Consider the following 16892-nt stretch of genomic DNA (forward strand, 5'->3'; position numbering starts at 1 on the left):
TCAGAATCGATTCTGAGCTTGTTTTTTTCCCCCGCATATCGCCCATGTGCGCGCTAGAGACGCGATAGGCTTCATTGCACCGAATTTGCACTGTGAGACACGTGCGCACTGCTTGACATTGTGTGCTTCCACCCGCCGTGTTTTACTTAAGATATGCTTTCATTTCTGCCGTCTGGAATGCAGTACTATTAGATGCAAGAAACTCGTGCACTGACAGACTTTCACGTGCGCTTTGTGTTTGTTCGTCCTAAAGCTCGATTGCGGATGCGGTTAAATGCACTTTCTTTTTCGAATAGTTTTAAACGAAACTGTACATTCAGTTATGTTTTCAGAGCAGGACAAAACATCTGATATATCGAAATAGATCTGTGCATCAGTTGCGTTCCGTCCCGTCCATATAAGCTGCTAACGCTCCGCATAACAGGCTGTCAGAGAGAATGCGTTCACGTGTTCATTAATATAAACATGCTTATAAGTTGATCCCTTATTTGAGATAGAATCTTCCGGGCAAGCAGATTCTCCGCATCTTTCTCGACTCCTCAGAATTGAAACGCATTATCTGTTTTGCTGGCATGCGCGTGATTTCATTCGCGGGGTAAGCTGTCCGCGAAGCGCTCGCCCAAGCGGAAAAACGCGCTGTTGCTGCCAGATCCTGATTGCCGAAAATCATATTGTGTTTGATGAGCAACTTACTCGACTAAATCAAATGAAAAAAAAAAACAAAAAAAGAAAAAAAAAAACCATCCTAACTGTATATTATTTTAAAGCCCACTGAAAAAAAAATAGCCTATATAAAATGTCTGTAATTTTTTTTAAATAATAAAAAAGAGGAAATATTAAAATATGATTTCGTCTCTGATTTTATTGGTATCTAAATAATCTAAAGATATTATTATTTTTGGTATTACTGGTGGTTTTAGCACTAAGCATTACTGGTAAAAAAAAAAAAAAAGTCACCGCTCGCCACTGCTGTGCATTAGTTTGAATGCAGCCTGTTAATGCTGCCTGTCTATGATCTCATCAGTAACTATAAAACTGCAGTAATGCTGAGGAAAAAGTTGTCTGTAAACTTTCAGATACCTAAAGAACACTTATTTTAAATAAGTACTTGTTTTAAAAAGTACCTTGCTTATATAATTTAAAAAATAAAGTAAAATTGCCACAAAATAAATTTGACATAAAACGTATATGAAAATGTAGCCATGTGCAATACTATTGAAAACTGAGAATGTGTCCCATTGTGATATTTAGTTGATAATTAAAACAGTAATTAAATTGAATCTTGAAACCAGTGAAGATTGACACACCTACTTTTACAGAGAGTTCAATAAACAAAAAGCATAGAAACTGCAATTTTACATGTTTTTAAAATTCTAAAGTTGTATTTGCACAGCAGAAGAATTAATTGGGGAAAAAATGTAGATCAAGAATCGTTTTGGAATCGGATCGTGACTCCCAGAATCGGAATCGGATCGTGAAGTGCCTAAAGATTCTCACCCCTAATATATATATATATATATATATGTGTAATTTTTTTTTTTTTTTTCTTTCAAATTTGTGTGCTGATTATTATTTTGCAAGTTGGAATTTGACAGCTTAACGTTGATGTTAATGTTTTGAAAAATGTTGGAATTAGAATTGGAAAATGGTTGATTTTAAAAATGTTACTTTGAAAATGTTCTATTTCAATAATGCTAATATAATAAAACAAATATTTTAATATATAATCCAGTCATCTCTTTTGTAATTTTTCTGATATAACCACCCCACATTTGTGGATTCCACTTTCAGATTAAGTTAAATTCTTTTTACTAATGTCTTAAAATTATTAATTTGGTGTTGTCTCACGTTGGATCTTGACCTCTGTCCAATCTTATTGTTACACTTTCTCTGTATGTTTTGTTTTGTTTTTCTGTCTGTATGCTGATTTTTGCAACAAAATTCCTGGCTCTGTTAAAGGTTTGATGTCATGCCAACAAAATCCATTTTAACCATCTTTTTTTAAAGTTGGAATTTGACAGCTTGACAGTTTTGACAGTTGTTAGATTTTGACTGAAACTGATTTCAACCACGATTATCCAAATGATTATCTGTTGGAAATAGGACACTGACGTTGGTCTGACGTTGTGTTCTGACATCAACCCGGTTTTCATTTCCACCCAAAATGCAACGTCTGACCAAACGTTGGACACTGACGTCATTCTGATGTTGGGTTCTGACGTCACCCTGATTTTCATTTCCAACCAAAATGCAATGTCTGTCCAATGTTGGACATTAACGTTGTTCTGACGTTGGGTTCTGACGTCAACCCGATTTTAATTTCCAAACAAAATGCAACATCCCCATGATGTTGGGGTACAACATCAATCTGACATCATGTTGACGTCCTGTGCCTGCTGGGCTGGTTAACCAATGTCCTCCGTGAAGGTTTCTATCAAACCTTTACAATTAATCCAGAATGTGGCAGCAAGATAAATTTTTAATGAGCTGAAAGGAATGTTTGTCACACCTCTCTTCATCAATTTGCACTGGCTACCAATAGCTGCTCACATAAAATTCAAGGCATTAATGTTTGCCTACAAAACCACCACTGCCTCTGTGGATATGGAACCACTCCGAAAGCCACTGGCCATAGAGAGGGCCCACAGGATCGGTTATATGCGAAAGACTGCAGCGGACGTGAATTCAACCCCGAGAGTGATGATCGTAAGTTTTTGGACTATAGAGACAAGGAGCGCGTGATGCGAGCGGCCAGTGCAAACAAAGATGTACTGTTCAAAAATCACAGAATCATGTTCTTTACGGACCTTTCTGCTGAAGTGAACAAACAACGGAGGCAGTTTGACGAAGTAAAGAAGAAGAAGCTGCGCATCTTTCCAGTGCGCCTCCGAGTGACTGTTTTTTGTTTTAAAATATGGAAGAGTGTTGGATTATTTATTGTTTATACATATTTATATATTAAGTTGCTAAAGCAAGTTGCAACACATTTAAACAGCATAGGTATAGCTTCCTTTTCTTATTGAAATTGGGCTATCACAAATATTTTAAATTAAAACTTACCACAGACAGAAACAGTCGGCTCTCTGTGCCTTTCTTTCGCATTAAATCTTTATTAAAAACAATCTTTTAAATAACTTTTCTACCCGGACAAGTGCATCTATTATGTTGCCTTGTTTATTTAAAACTGCACTATTTTAAACCTAGCCAAAAAGCCACGTGTTGACTTTGAAACACAGTAGACTGCATTTATGGTACATTCCGTGTCAATCCATGTTCATTTTTACAGCGAACAATGCGCTGTCACTTTAATTCAGCGCATGCAACGCAATGCAGCACAGCAAAAAATAGACTCTGTGCCGAAACGATCGCTGCACTGCTGCAAACGCACCGCTTCTGGGACGTACTGCCGGACAGCAACCGCGTGGCAGTGTGAACGCTCTAATCCGTTAACATGGATGCGGAAAAAAATACGCAACGCATACGCACTGCAGACGGAGTATGTGTGAAACAGGCGTTAGATGCCGAAAAGGCTTTCGACAGGGTGGAATGACTGTATCTATTTGAGGTCCTTAAAAGATTTGGATTTGGAGAAATGTTCTGTAAATGGATTAAGATACTTTACATGCATCCTATGGCTGAAGTACTCACTAACAATATAGTTTCTAAGGCTTTTAACATCCAAAGGGGTACTCGTCAAGGGTGCCCCCTTTCACCCCTTCTTTTTATCTTAGCAATTGAGCCACGTGCTTCTAAATCATGTATCCTTTTACTGAATAACGGTGATAGTCAAATACCAACTGTAACACAATTCAATGTGGTAGATTCCTTTATTTATTTAGGAATTAAAATAACAGTGAATGTAGATAATATATCTTCAGTTAATTACCAACGTCTTTTGAACACTATCTCTAAATTTATTGAACGGTGGAAAAATCTACCTATATCACTAATTGGGCATGTAAATATAATAAAAATGAGTGTACTACCTAAAATATTATATCTATTTCAAAATATTCCTCTCTGCCCTCCAACCTCCTTTTTTACAATACTTCGGAGATCATTCACTGATTTCATCTGGAATAATAAAAGAGTTTGTGTTCGGTTATCATTATTATACTTAATTATACTTATAATAGGGGTGGTCTTCAGATTCCCAATCTACAGCTGTACTACTGGGCAGCACAATTACGATCTACTTTATATTATTTCTCTTCTGAATCTTGTACATCTTGGGTGGATACTGAATCTTTCTTCATAAAGTCAAAATTACCCCTTAATCTCTACCTCTATTCGGCAGACATTAAATCTCTCAGAAAAGACAAAGATGTTGTACCTTTTAACCCTATCCTCATTAATACAATTAACGTCTGGTGTGATGTATATAAATATTTAGGGCAGTGCAATACTTTATCATGTTTTACTCCAATATGGGGAAACAAGCGTTTTAAACCAGCTAGATCTGACCCTGGATTTAAGATGTGGTTTGATAAAGGGCTACAGAAAATTGAGGATTTCTATAGGGAAAAGGATCTAATGTCTTTTGCAGAAATTGTAGCGCAACTTGATATTCCCAAAAAGCATTTTTTTAAATTCCTTCAATTTAGGAGCTATATTTCTTCCTATCAAGGTGCAAAGCTTACAAAACCTAATAAGACACCTCTTGAAGAACTGTTATCAAAATCTGCCCAAACTAAAGGTTTAATATCTATGTTTTATAAAATGTTAGAATCACACTCTAAAGAATCATCAGAATCTAAATTGGCTTCCTATATGTAAATATTCCCTTGGATGTTTGGGAAGAAATATGTACGAAAGCTCATGTACAAACATTTAATAGTAATCTCAAATTAATTCAGTACAACTGGATTATGAGAATTTACATTACTCCAGTTAGGTTAAATAAAATTAACCAGAATATTCCAGACACGTGCATCAAATGCTCAGATGATAAAGGTACACCTTTGCATTGCATGTGGAACTGCCCAAAGGTGCAGGAGTTTTGGAAGGAGGTGGCTATATTTATTTCTCAGATTTATTTCTCAGTGTCTATAAATCTACCAATGAAACCTGAAATTTTTAGTTTGGGAATTATTCCTGAGAATACTGTGGACCATGGCAGCACTCGTAAACTTATTGATATTAGTATACTTCAAGCAAAATGTCTAATAGCCTTGTACTGGAAGAAAGTGGAAAAGCCATCTATCGTACAGTGGATCAATAACACGTTCTTCTGTTTAGCTATGGAAAAGATTATTTATATGTTGAAAGGTAAAATTTCTTCTTTTGAGAAAATTTGAACACCCTTTATATCCTTTATATCAAATTCGGATTTTGGGAATGTACTAAATGAGACAAGAGAAGACAAGATAACTTGACACTTGACCTATCTTATCCCCCTTTTCATAATTTTATTTAAGGAAAACATTGTTAAATAATGATTTGTATGCCTTCTATGCATGTTTTGTATTTTTAACTTCTCCTTCTCCTTTCTACTGTATTACTTTCTGAAATAACCTGTGGGTTTTTTTTCATATGAAAAGATGTAGCTAAAATATTGTTGTATTACATTGTTATATTTTGATACATCTCAATAAACAGATTGTTAAAAAAAAAAAAAGTTCCCTCCTGCCCAACTCAATCCGAGCAGCTAAGTCTTTAGCCATCTTCAAGAAATGGCTAAAAACACCCTCCTTCCATCTTTACTTGACCCTCTAACTATAGCACTCTCTATTCTTATTCTGTTCTTTAAAAAAAACTTGACCCTTTAAGACTTGCACTCTATTCATTTTCTAACTGCTTGTTTTCTTAAAAAAAAAAAAAAAATCGAACACTAGCTTCTCTACTCTTTTTGCAATCTATTCATTTGCTTTCTTTTTATTTATAATAGAATTAACAAAAAAGGCCTCTAACACAAACATGCTCTATATCTGTTTTGTTTTTATTTATTATATAAAAAAAAAAACCTTGCTACATGTACTGCGTTAGGATAACTGAGCATATCATTGCATATCATTGCTCTTTTGGTGATTTCGATTTCTTCCATTGTCTTCATTTGTAAGTCACTTTGGATAAAACCATCTGCTAAATGTACATGTAAAATGTAAATATAATGTCCAGAAGAAAAAAAAAAAACAATCTGTTAAAATCAGTGGTGTGCCGTCAGGTCCAGCAAGGCCTTCTCTGCTTGCCTAAACACTATCAGAATCACTGCCTTACATTTTTATATATTTTTTCTATTAATGTGTATCAAATTATTCCCAATAGTCTATTCATGTCATAGCTTTCCTCTTGGTTGTGCTGCCTCCAGTAGTGTAGGTATATGTTATAGCTTTTATCCAAACATATTTCAGTTGCCAGGGTAAAACAAATTTTACTTGAAGCCTTCAGAATCAACAGTGCTTTGCTTAAAATAAATGGCAATGAAACTGTTACTTTACTGTTATTGTTAACCAATCAGATTCCGAGTTGGTGACACCGGGGCTATCTAGCAGGTGTATGTCAGCATTTTCGCATCCTTTGATTGGATAACTGGACTCAGAGCTTGCACACCGCATTTGTAGTGAGCTGCACATCTATGATATAAAACGGCGTCACAAAGGTAAATTATTTCAAAAACTGAACTGATGGGAATTTGGTAAGGTTGTGCCGATAGACGATGGTATAGTGCAGGGGTGCCCACACTTTTTTGGCTTGTGAGCTACTTATAAAATGACGAAGTCAAAATGATCTACCTACTATAAAAATGCAAAACATTTATTTATGAATATATTGAGAATTCTTTATATGTTGGTGTAGCTTGCATAACTACATGAATACAACTACATACAAGTACATTTTTTTGTAATTACTTTACTCTGATGACTTGCACTGAATGGAATCAGCCACTTGGTGCCGCTGTATGCACGTTCATGCGCGGTGATTCGTGTCATAAAAGGACAGATGTCAGACTGGCTGCCTTGTACGTCAATCAAGAGACACAATTAATAGTGAGGACGGATGATTGGCTGACTACATTGGCTGATCGTCTACTTTATTTGACGTCTAATTAATGCCGTGCGATCTACCCACACCACCTTTGCGATCGACCGGTAGATCGCGATCGACGTATTGGGCACCCCTGGTATAGTGTATCGGCGATAGTCAGAGATATCGCCTGTTGCTGATGCCTTTGTCGATAGTAAGACGATTATTATTATTATGCGTCAAAAAGGCACCTAACTTTAGCAATGCAGCGCGGAGAGTCGGTTCTAGGATGCCTCAGAAACTTAGTTTGACAACAGGTTTCTAAACAGTTTTGCAATGTGTGTGAGCCTATCACACACATGCTGCTGTGGTAAAAAAGATATTTATGGCACAGATCAATCTTTTTGTAGTAAATGTGACATACATGGTGTCATAATGATGGTATTAAGAGGTGGATTCATTCAAGTCTGATACCACTGAAGGCCTAGGTGTGAAATGCATGGCCCACCACTGGTTAAAATTTACAAAATGTCTGACTATTAGAAGAGGCCTTCTGAAGCTCTTAGATGGGCTTGTTTTAAGCTGAGAGAAGAGCACACAAACATCTCCACAAGAAACAGGAAGCGGTTACCAGCACTTTAGACCACAGAACTAAGACCCACACCTGACACCTGATATTCTTCATTAAATTTGCAGACCAACATGCAAAATACAAATACATAAAATAAAATACAATGAAACTAGATAACCCAACTAGTGTAGTCTATAGTGTATCTAAGTGTTGATACACAAGTTGGGTTACTGAGTGCAGCTAGAAAGAAAACAAAACTAGAGGTATTTTGTATTACATGGAGGAAAAGTACTACAGTGCCTATAGAAAATCATCATACCCTGTATGTGTTTGTTACATTACACCCAGGACAATGACTTTATGAACTACTTTACTTCCAAGATCAATACTATTAGAAATAAAATTATATTTCTTTTTTTAACTCACCATCACACCACTGCGCACAAACAACAGGGACGCTAATGCATTATAAAAATCGAAACAAGTCACTAAGATATATTTATATGTTATTTATTGTAATAAATTATTGATAATAATTGTTTAAATTAATATAATAATTTATATTTTTGACTCACCCCTTATCTTAAAAATAGTTTAAAGGCTGAAATGTGAAGTGCAGGTCTTAAAAAGGTCTTTAAAGGTCTTAAATTTGATTTAAAAATCCTGCAGATACCCGGTTATATTATGGTACCATTTGGAATATATAAATATATATACAAATATATATTTCTAATCATACCATATGCTTAGTAGTTCTAGGCTTCCATGTTGATTAAAGGCCCAAAACACTAAAAATGTCAACTAAGTTGTTGCTATTTTTTACACTTAGGACAACTGAAGGACTCATACATAACTAATACATAAATTGTAATAATAATAAATTCTAATATTGTCTTCTGAGAGGCATGTAGCTTCTGAAGTGCAATAATAAATGGGGGAAAAAAAAATCTGTAATCAAAAAAAAGAAAAAACACAAAAGATATTGCTCAAACTGTGATACTTTAACCTTTTCAGGATTATTTGATGAATACAAAGTTAAAGCACATGATTTATCAGAAATATAAATAATTTGTAATAAGTACAAATATCTTTTCTGTTGCTTAAATCAATTTAATGCAACCTTGACATATACATGTATTTATACAACAGTTTGTTCTGGTTCTCAAATCTGATTGGTTCAGAACCGTGAGATATTCTACTGGTATTGCTACAGGAATGCCCTTTCACAATTTTGTATCAATTTTGTATCGGCCTGCGGCCTCGTGCCTATGGGGAATCACAACCGATATACAGCCATATCTCAAGTATACTCATGTGATATTGCTCATACTGTATATATATATATATAAGCCTAGACTAAATAGTAATGTATCACATTATACATGAAAATATGAACCAGCACAACTGTTTTCAGCATTAATAATAATCAGAAATGCTTCTTGAGCAGCAAATCAGAATGATTTTTGAAGGACCAATAGAAATGCCATAAAACAGTCCATATAAAACTGATATTAAACTGTCCCTCTAAAAGAGATGTGTAAAATTATTCTAAATGATTTACTGTTTGTCAAATATACCAGGAAAGACAAATTCTAATGTAAAGAAGTATGCCAGTCATTCATTAATGTTAATGATAAGAATTTAAATAAAAAAAATATTTTGCATTTCATTTCTGTATTGTGTTATATCTTTATGTTAGTGTTAAAAACAACCAAAAAATTCTATATGCATTATAAGCTGGTGGATTCATGGTGTGAAAGTCCAGAGCCATTTATTAGGAGGATCTGGAAGTTAGTAAATGCAGAAATCCAGAATATTCACATTTGAACTTTTGAACCCGTTAACTACAACAAACCATTTGAAACAACTAGTCTGAATCACCTATCACTTACTCTGAGATGCATAAACACTGTATCATGAGCTGCATGTGTAGAATTGAACAGTTCAATGCTTTATTCTTAAACCTGCAGCACATTTATTTATCAATTTTCCCAGGAAATCAGCCATATAAAATAAAAATAATTGTATGGTTTAACATTTACTCTATAACATTTAATAGTACAGTAAGGTGGTTAACTAGGAGTTAAGATATATTTATCAAATATAATGGCGCAATGACAAATTCCTTCCCTAGTGTTAGAAGTGATCATGCTATGTTTTGCTAACTTTTTACAGTGCTTTTTTTTTTTAGAAACATTTAAAACTTGGCCGACATAACATTTTCTGTAATTTTCTTAATTTTATTATGCAATTTTACAGAGAGTAATAACGAATTAGGAGGAAAAATCTACTTTGGTGTTCTTTAATCATGAAGTCGACTTAACAACAACTGCTCCCTGATAATGTTGGATAATATAGAATTCAGTAGTGTATTTCATCACTGAACCTATCATTGGTAATTTCATTTTAGTTTCCAACATTACAAACTAAAGTACCTGTACTTCACAATGAGGTAAGCAGGTTTTATCTACTTGTTGTACAATTGCTTCCAGACTTGTTTTTGGAGAACACTCACCTTTGATTTAAATTGAAAACTGTCTGTGGAGAAGAATTTATTCCAGGGCTCCACTGTAAAATGTGCTTGAAGTTTTGAGACAATATTGTAAAGTTGACAGGAGCAGGGATTGTGTGAAGCACTAGAAGAAGAAAACCATAAAGAAATAAGACACATATCACAAACAATTAATGTTTATCTTTTACTTTTTGTCATACTAAGCAACAATATAGTCACATATAAACTGATATATTTCAAAAGTATATTATATAAAATGATTTAATAAATATAATTCAATAAATAAAACAGGAAAAAGAAATATCCCAACATTTATCAGATTTTTAGATATTTTCCAAATATATCTACGCTTATTTCCATTACCGGTTCCAATGTCTCATCAGGATAATGAAATCTTTTCTTGACCTTAAGATAATTTTTTCATGAATCACACTTTTGCAATTGTCTTGTCTTGTCAATAGTTTATCTAAAATACCCACAACACCTAAAATGGTTGGAAATATTAAAAAAAAATGGTAACACTTTATTTTAAGGATCAGGAATTAGACAGTAATTAATGACTAATAACTGCATTTGTAAATGACTAGTTATGGACTTGTATGCCATTACAAGCTATTTATAAGGCCTTTATTGGCTGTTGTCTTATGTTGGTCTTATAGACCCTTTATACTTGTTTCTGTCCTAACAGTGTACTAATTAGCTAAAAATAAAACAAACTAATAGCTTGTATTGTGCAAATTACAAACTTTACAAGTTCTCAGTACACTATGCGAATGTGTAGCTTATAAGTATGAAATAAATATAGAATAGGAATTTCATCAGACATTTAAATTAGCTGAAAAACAGTTACAGTACACAAAAGCAGTCTTCTAGCAGTTGTTCCATACTAATAAATGATTAATAAACAAAATATTCTTTATTGTTTGATGGTTCAACAAGAGAACAAACTACAGATGAGACACATCTGCAAACTTTCATGTCGCTTTTCTACTTTAGAATAGGGAACATAATCTGACGTAATACTGAATGTATTAGTGAGAAATTAGCTTGTTAGCTATTAATAAATTCAGGGAAAGGGGTATATTTAGTTTTTAAAACATTTGTTAGTATGGAACAACTGCTAGAAAGACTGTGCTTTTGTGTAAAAGTGTTTTTCTGTTAATTGAAATGTCTGTGATGAAATGCCTATTCTATATTTATTTTATACTTATAAGCTACGCATTCACATAGTGTATTGAGAACTTATAAAGTGTGTAATTCACACAATACCAGCTATTAGTTTGTTTTATGTTTAGCTAATTAATACACTGTTAGGACAGAAACAAGTATAAAGGGTCTATAAGTCAAAAATAAGACAACAACCAATAAAGGCCTTATAAATAGCTTGTAATGGCATACAAGTCCATAACTAGTCACTTACAAATGCAGTTATTAGTCATTAATTACTGTCTAATTCCTGATCCTTAAAATAAAGTGTTACCAAAAAAATTAAAACGAGAATAGAAGCTCATTAATCATGGGCTAGAACAGTATCTACATACATACTACATACAAACAACTTTCGAGACAAAAGGCATTGATTGCTTGATTTTACAATGTTCAACATCGGAGCCACTGTTTAAATGAGTCCATTTGAGTCCTGATATTCTGAGATCATAGATCCCACCCCTTGGATCATACCTGTAAAGTACAGCGTCACAAGGAAAAGCTGCCCCGTGTAAGTGGTCTTCATTTTGACTGTTGATCATATTTCACCAACAGCAACCTCACACTGAAATAAAAATACAAAACAGAAATGATTCAGACAGACCACCAATGGAAGAAAAGAGGAACAAGGAGAAAGAGACCTTTTAAACCAAACCTTTATGGCACTGGTCTCAAACTCAATTCCTGGAGGGCCGCAGCTCTGCACAGTTTAGCTCCAACCCTAATCAAACACACCTGATCCAGCTAATCAAGGTCTTCAGGATTACTAGAAACTTCCAAGCAGGTGTGAGTTGGAGTTGGTTGGAGCTAAACTCTGCAGAGCTGCGGCCCTCCAGGAATTGAGTTTGAGACCTCTGCTTTATGGTAACATTAAAAAATTTTTACACAAATCTTTTTGACATTAAAGTTTCCAAATATTCAAATATTTAACCTTAAAAGCATAAAAAAACAAAAATATAAACAAACTCTTTAACATTCCCTTAGAATCTACAGAGGTAAGCGCCATACCTTAATTTTTCTATGCTTTTCAGCAACAGCAAGCTTTGTTGTTCCTGTCTAGCTTGGTCTAGGTTAACCAATGGAATATTACATTAAATTTTTTTCTGACATCAAATCACACTTCGTAATCGACTTCATAAGTATGAAATATGAAGTTTCCGACAGCACATAAAGGCAACATCAGTCATTATGATGCCACTGTTATGAAGTAACCACGAAGCAATGTTAATTTCGTTGACGAATAATTTTCGTCAACAACATTTTTTCACCGACGACTTATTATTAATGCATAGCTATATGCATTAGAAAACTCTTGCTAAGCGTGACAAGTAGCATGACAAAAATTCACAAGTTTACAGCATTTTTTCGTCTTCTCTGAGGTCATGTAAAATTATCTGAACTAACTGAACATTTCTGAACAGGTTTCCAGCTTTTAAAATTAATGTTTTCAAACAGGAACAAATAAACACCAACAAAACTACAAAGCACTAAAAACAAAACGCAAACAAATGACAGCCCAGAGTTTTTGTATAATAACAATAATAATAACAACAAAGCGTGTTTTAGTGGAACATGCCTACTGTAAAATGTGAGAAACTTGCTGTAAAATGCAAACTGTTTTCCTCCACTTGATTTGCAATTACACAGGCCCTGTCTTTATTTAATTTTGTAAATGTTATTTTTAGGTCACATAGGTCATGTAGCAAAAAAAAAAAAGTTGTTTGTCTGTCAGATTCAAACTCATATCACTTGCCTCAAAGGACAAGCATTAACGAAAACCTGTACTTACTCACTACGCCACTCTCTCACGGTTAAAAAAATATATATATTTGTTAACTTCTTTGTCCTCTTAGTCACATAGTTTGTCAGTGTATGTTTTTGTAATAAATTGTGCATAAGACAAGGGGAGTGAGAAAAATACTGTTACTGACACTGTATGTTTACCACATCAATCTACATTTTAGATTGTGATTTTAGATTATCCACAATGTATAGTGAAGCATAATAAAAAAAAAATAAGCGCTGTACAGTAATACTTTTGAAATGATTTTTCCGTGATCAAACTGTCATGATAAACACGAGGTAATACTATTGATAACAGAACAGGGCTCTACAGTGCAATCATTTTACTCGTATTTGCGACTGAAAACTACTGTGTGCGACTATTAAAAAAATATTTAGGAGCACCATGTGTGACTGACCGTATCAGCATATTTGTGTTTGCACTCAGGGGAGCTTCAAAGGTTTCTATGTGTTTTTGCAACGTTGAGCCACAGTCATATCACCATGCAGCCCAAGACTGGTTGCTCACTGAAGCTAAGCAGGGCTGAGATGGGAGACCTCCTGGGAAAACTAGGTTGCTGTTGGAAGAGGGGTTAGTGAGGCCAGCAGGGGGTGCTCACCCTGTGGTCTATGTGGGTCCTAATACCCCAGTATAGTGACGGGGACACTATACTGTAAAAAGCACCGACCTTCGGATGAGACGTTAAACCAAGGTCCTGACTCTCTGTGGTCACAAAAAATCCCATGGCACTTCTCGTAAAGAGTAGGGGTGTAAACCCGGTGTCCTGGCCAAATTCCCTCTACTTGCCCTAGTCAATCATGGCCTCCTAATAATCCCCTTTCATTGAATTGGCTATTTTTCACTCTCTTCTCTCCACCTGTAGCTGGTGTGTGGCGAGTGCACTGGTGCCTTTGTACTGTGGCTGCCGACGCATCATCCAAGTGGATGCTGCACACTGGTGGTGGTTGAGGAGAGATCCCCCATAAGATTGTAAAGCGCTTTGGGTGTACGGCAATACACAATTAAAGCGCTATATAAATGCATCATTCATTCATTGAGTAATGTATCACAGACATATCCATGAATCCTTTCATAAACAAAGTGTAGAGAGAGTGTAAATAAGAGATTAATTGTGCAGTGTAGAGAGCTTTATTTATTATAATGGAACTACGTGAGATTGCGATGAAAATGAATGACAGCTTTTGAACATTTTTGGGAGTTTGTAAATGAGATATTGATTTAATACAACAGTTAAATAAACAAGAAGTTAATAATAAGTGACTTACATTGTCTGACTATAGCACTATTGCCTGATTTTCCTCTCTTTCATTGTCAAAAATAGTCAGTAATTAAAACAGTATCTTGCTGCCACCTGCTGGCAGATTTAGTTTCATTTGAAAGTGTCTTTTCAGTTACTTAAATCATTTAATATTTCTATATTCAAAGTTTTATATATAAAACATTAATCTCAACATGAATTCATGAATTTGATTGCACTTGTGCCACCTCTGAGCCTCATTAAACATATGAAAATACACATACAAGCCACTTTTGTGTTCTTCTGTGCCACATCTGTAGTACAAATTAATTTTTTGTTAATACTGATTTCATTTGATTGGTAACTTATTCTTAATAGTCAAAAATCACCTCGTAATAGGAAGGCAATTTTTTTTATCAGATTTTTTAAATTATTGTTTAGAATGTGCTCCTGAAATTTTGACTGTGCTCCTAATTTTTTTAAGTAAGGAGCACAAGTGCGAGATTCACATCATAGTGATGACCACAGCAATGGATGGGATAAAATTATAACTTGTCAAAATGTGCATTATGCAATGTAAATGCAGAATAACAGATTAATAGGAAAATGAGTATGTTCTTAACCTTGTTCTAAAAATGAATGAATCTTAAGTCTTGTAAATGAACGACTGCATTCCCGAAGTTAGTTATTTGCAAAAAACTAAAAAATCCCCAAATCAGCTCTAAATAAGGGCTTTTCACACAACTGCCTTTATGTCACTCTCAGATAACATATGACGCTCTAACATAAAACGTATGTAGGCAGATTTGACACAGAAGTCTCTGATTTCATTATTGCTATCTGAAATAGTGAATTACCAATAACGTCTCAAGCACCACCATCAGCCCACACCAGCTACATATCTATATTTTAAATATTGCCTGAAAAAAAACTGAATGATATAAATCAAGTGAATGATAGGTATTTACATAATCTGTCTATGAACTTCAGGATTACAAGTATATTTAACAGTCAAAGAATAATTTACAATTGACATACTGTACAGAGGACGCCTTCCTATCTACTGGCTTACATCAACAAATCACAGGTGTCCCATTATAAGAAAAGTGAAGTTTTTTCTTGTACACATTACATTCAAAGAGGTTTAATATAAATACCTTTAGTGGATGGGGTCTTGATAAATTCACTCAACGCTGAAGTCACCACTATCACACCATTATGACTAGCAAGACCTGTGCATAGTAGAAGAAGTTTAACAGTACATATACTTAAAAAATGAATGTCTTAACTTGGCTTTTAGAAAATGTATGATAGCACCATGGTATTCTTTAAAGTACACTGATGAATCATGTAAAATAATTGTATATCGATATCGTAACAACCATCAAACAACCATAGTATTTAACGTTATACCATCACTGTACCGCCATGTTGCTTTAAAAAAGCCAACTAAATAGAAAGTGTTAAACACCAGATAAATAAGCCGTGTTAAGATTACATAGCATTCAAACGACCTGTATTTCCCCCAAATACGTTGCCTTAGCAAATTAATGAATTTTGTATTAATTAATTAATTAATGACTTTGAGCGACGGGTAAAACATTATAAAACATTATTAAGTGAAATGTAACAAGTGCTTTCATTTGTGTTTCTGAACACTCATTTAAACACGTTGAAAAAAGTTATTCACAATACCTGTAAATCCGTGATGTTATATCTTATCCTTTTATCGTCGAGAGCGCACATTATTTAACTTACGTATAATACATTCGTAGTTGAACAAACGTTTAAGGAAGTTCCCAACTCTGCTTTCCCAACGTCATTACTGAAAAACACGTGCTTCAGCGCTGACAGGCTGACACGGGTCACGTGATGTTCATTGACAAGTAAAGGAAAAACAAATAGGTTGTGTATTAGCAAACAAAATTATTTTACCTATTGTAGAAGCAGTCTCTATATGTTTTGGGACACTTGTTTCCCTTTGTTTAATATCAAGTAACAGCCTGAGACCAAATAATGCCCTGTGATACAATATAATTATGGAACGCTATGCAGTTCAAAATTCACATGGATTTTAACACGTACACAACGCGCAGAATATAACATATTGATTATCGACGCGGAAATGCAGATATGGAATATGGCGCATAATCATACCAAAAACCAAGCGTCCTTATGGTGGGTACTTAATGCCAAAACTACCAATTGACTAAGTTACTTAACTAAGCGACTGACCAATTGGCTAAGGCTGCAAAAACAAAGCAACACAATCCAATTTATTTCAAAAGAGAGTCAGTGGAGTGCACATGATCATCGCTACATTCTGTAGTAGACTGTCATGGCAAGATGGAGAAGTAGCAGTGACTTTCCTATATTTTATGGTAGTGGTTTTCAAACAGGAGGTACCCAGCACTGCACACTTTGTGTGTCTCAACTATAAGCTTGAATCAAGTGTAATAGATCATGGAGAAATACAAAATGTGCAGGACTGAAAACTACTGTTCTCTGTGTATATAAGGTGGTACTTTACCTGCTGACTCTGAGCCTTAATAGTTTTGTGAACCCAGATAGAGACAAAAATGAAAATGATTTAACTGTT

General features: G+C 34.5%; 1 protein-coding gene across 2 annotated transcripts in view; it reads right to left on the reverse strand.

The window, feature by feature from the left end:
* The window catches only part of crfb1 (cytokine receptor family member b1), a 53542-nt gene extending 37415 nt beyond the window's left edge, over positions 1-16127 (reverse strand). For both annotated transcript variants that reach the window (XM_073846204.1, XM_073846203.1), the window contains exons 1-4: positions 15989-16127; positions 15451-15525; positions 11727-11817; positions 10050-10170 (exon numbers count right to left, since the gene is read on the reverse strand). In XM_073846204.1, coding sequence (XP_073702305.1) covers positions 10050-10170; positions 11727-11778 — 173 coding nt within the window. In that variant the 5' untranslated portion in view covers positions 11779-11817; positions 15451-15525; positions 15989-16127. The remainder of the gene's footprint in view (positions 1-10049; positions 10171-11726; positions 11818-15450; positions 15526-15988) is intronic.
* Between the last annotated feature and the right edge of the window lie 765 nt (positions 16128-16892).

The sequence above is a fragment of the Garra rufa genome, chromosome 8 (assembly GCF_049309525.1).
Source record: "Garra rufa chromosome 8, GarRuf1.0, whole genome shotgun sequence".
Lineage (NCBI taxonomy): Eukaryota > Metazoa > Chordata > Actinopteri > Cypriniformes > Cyprinidae > Garra > Garra rufa.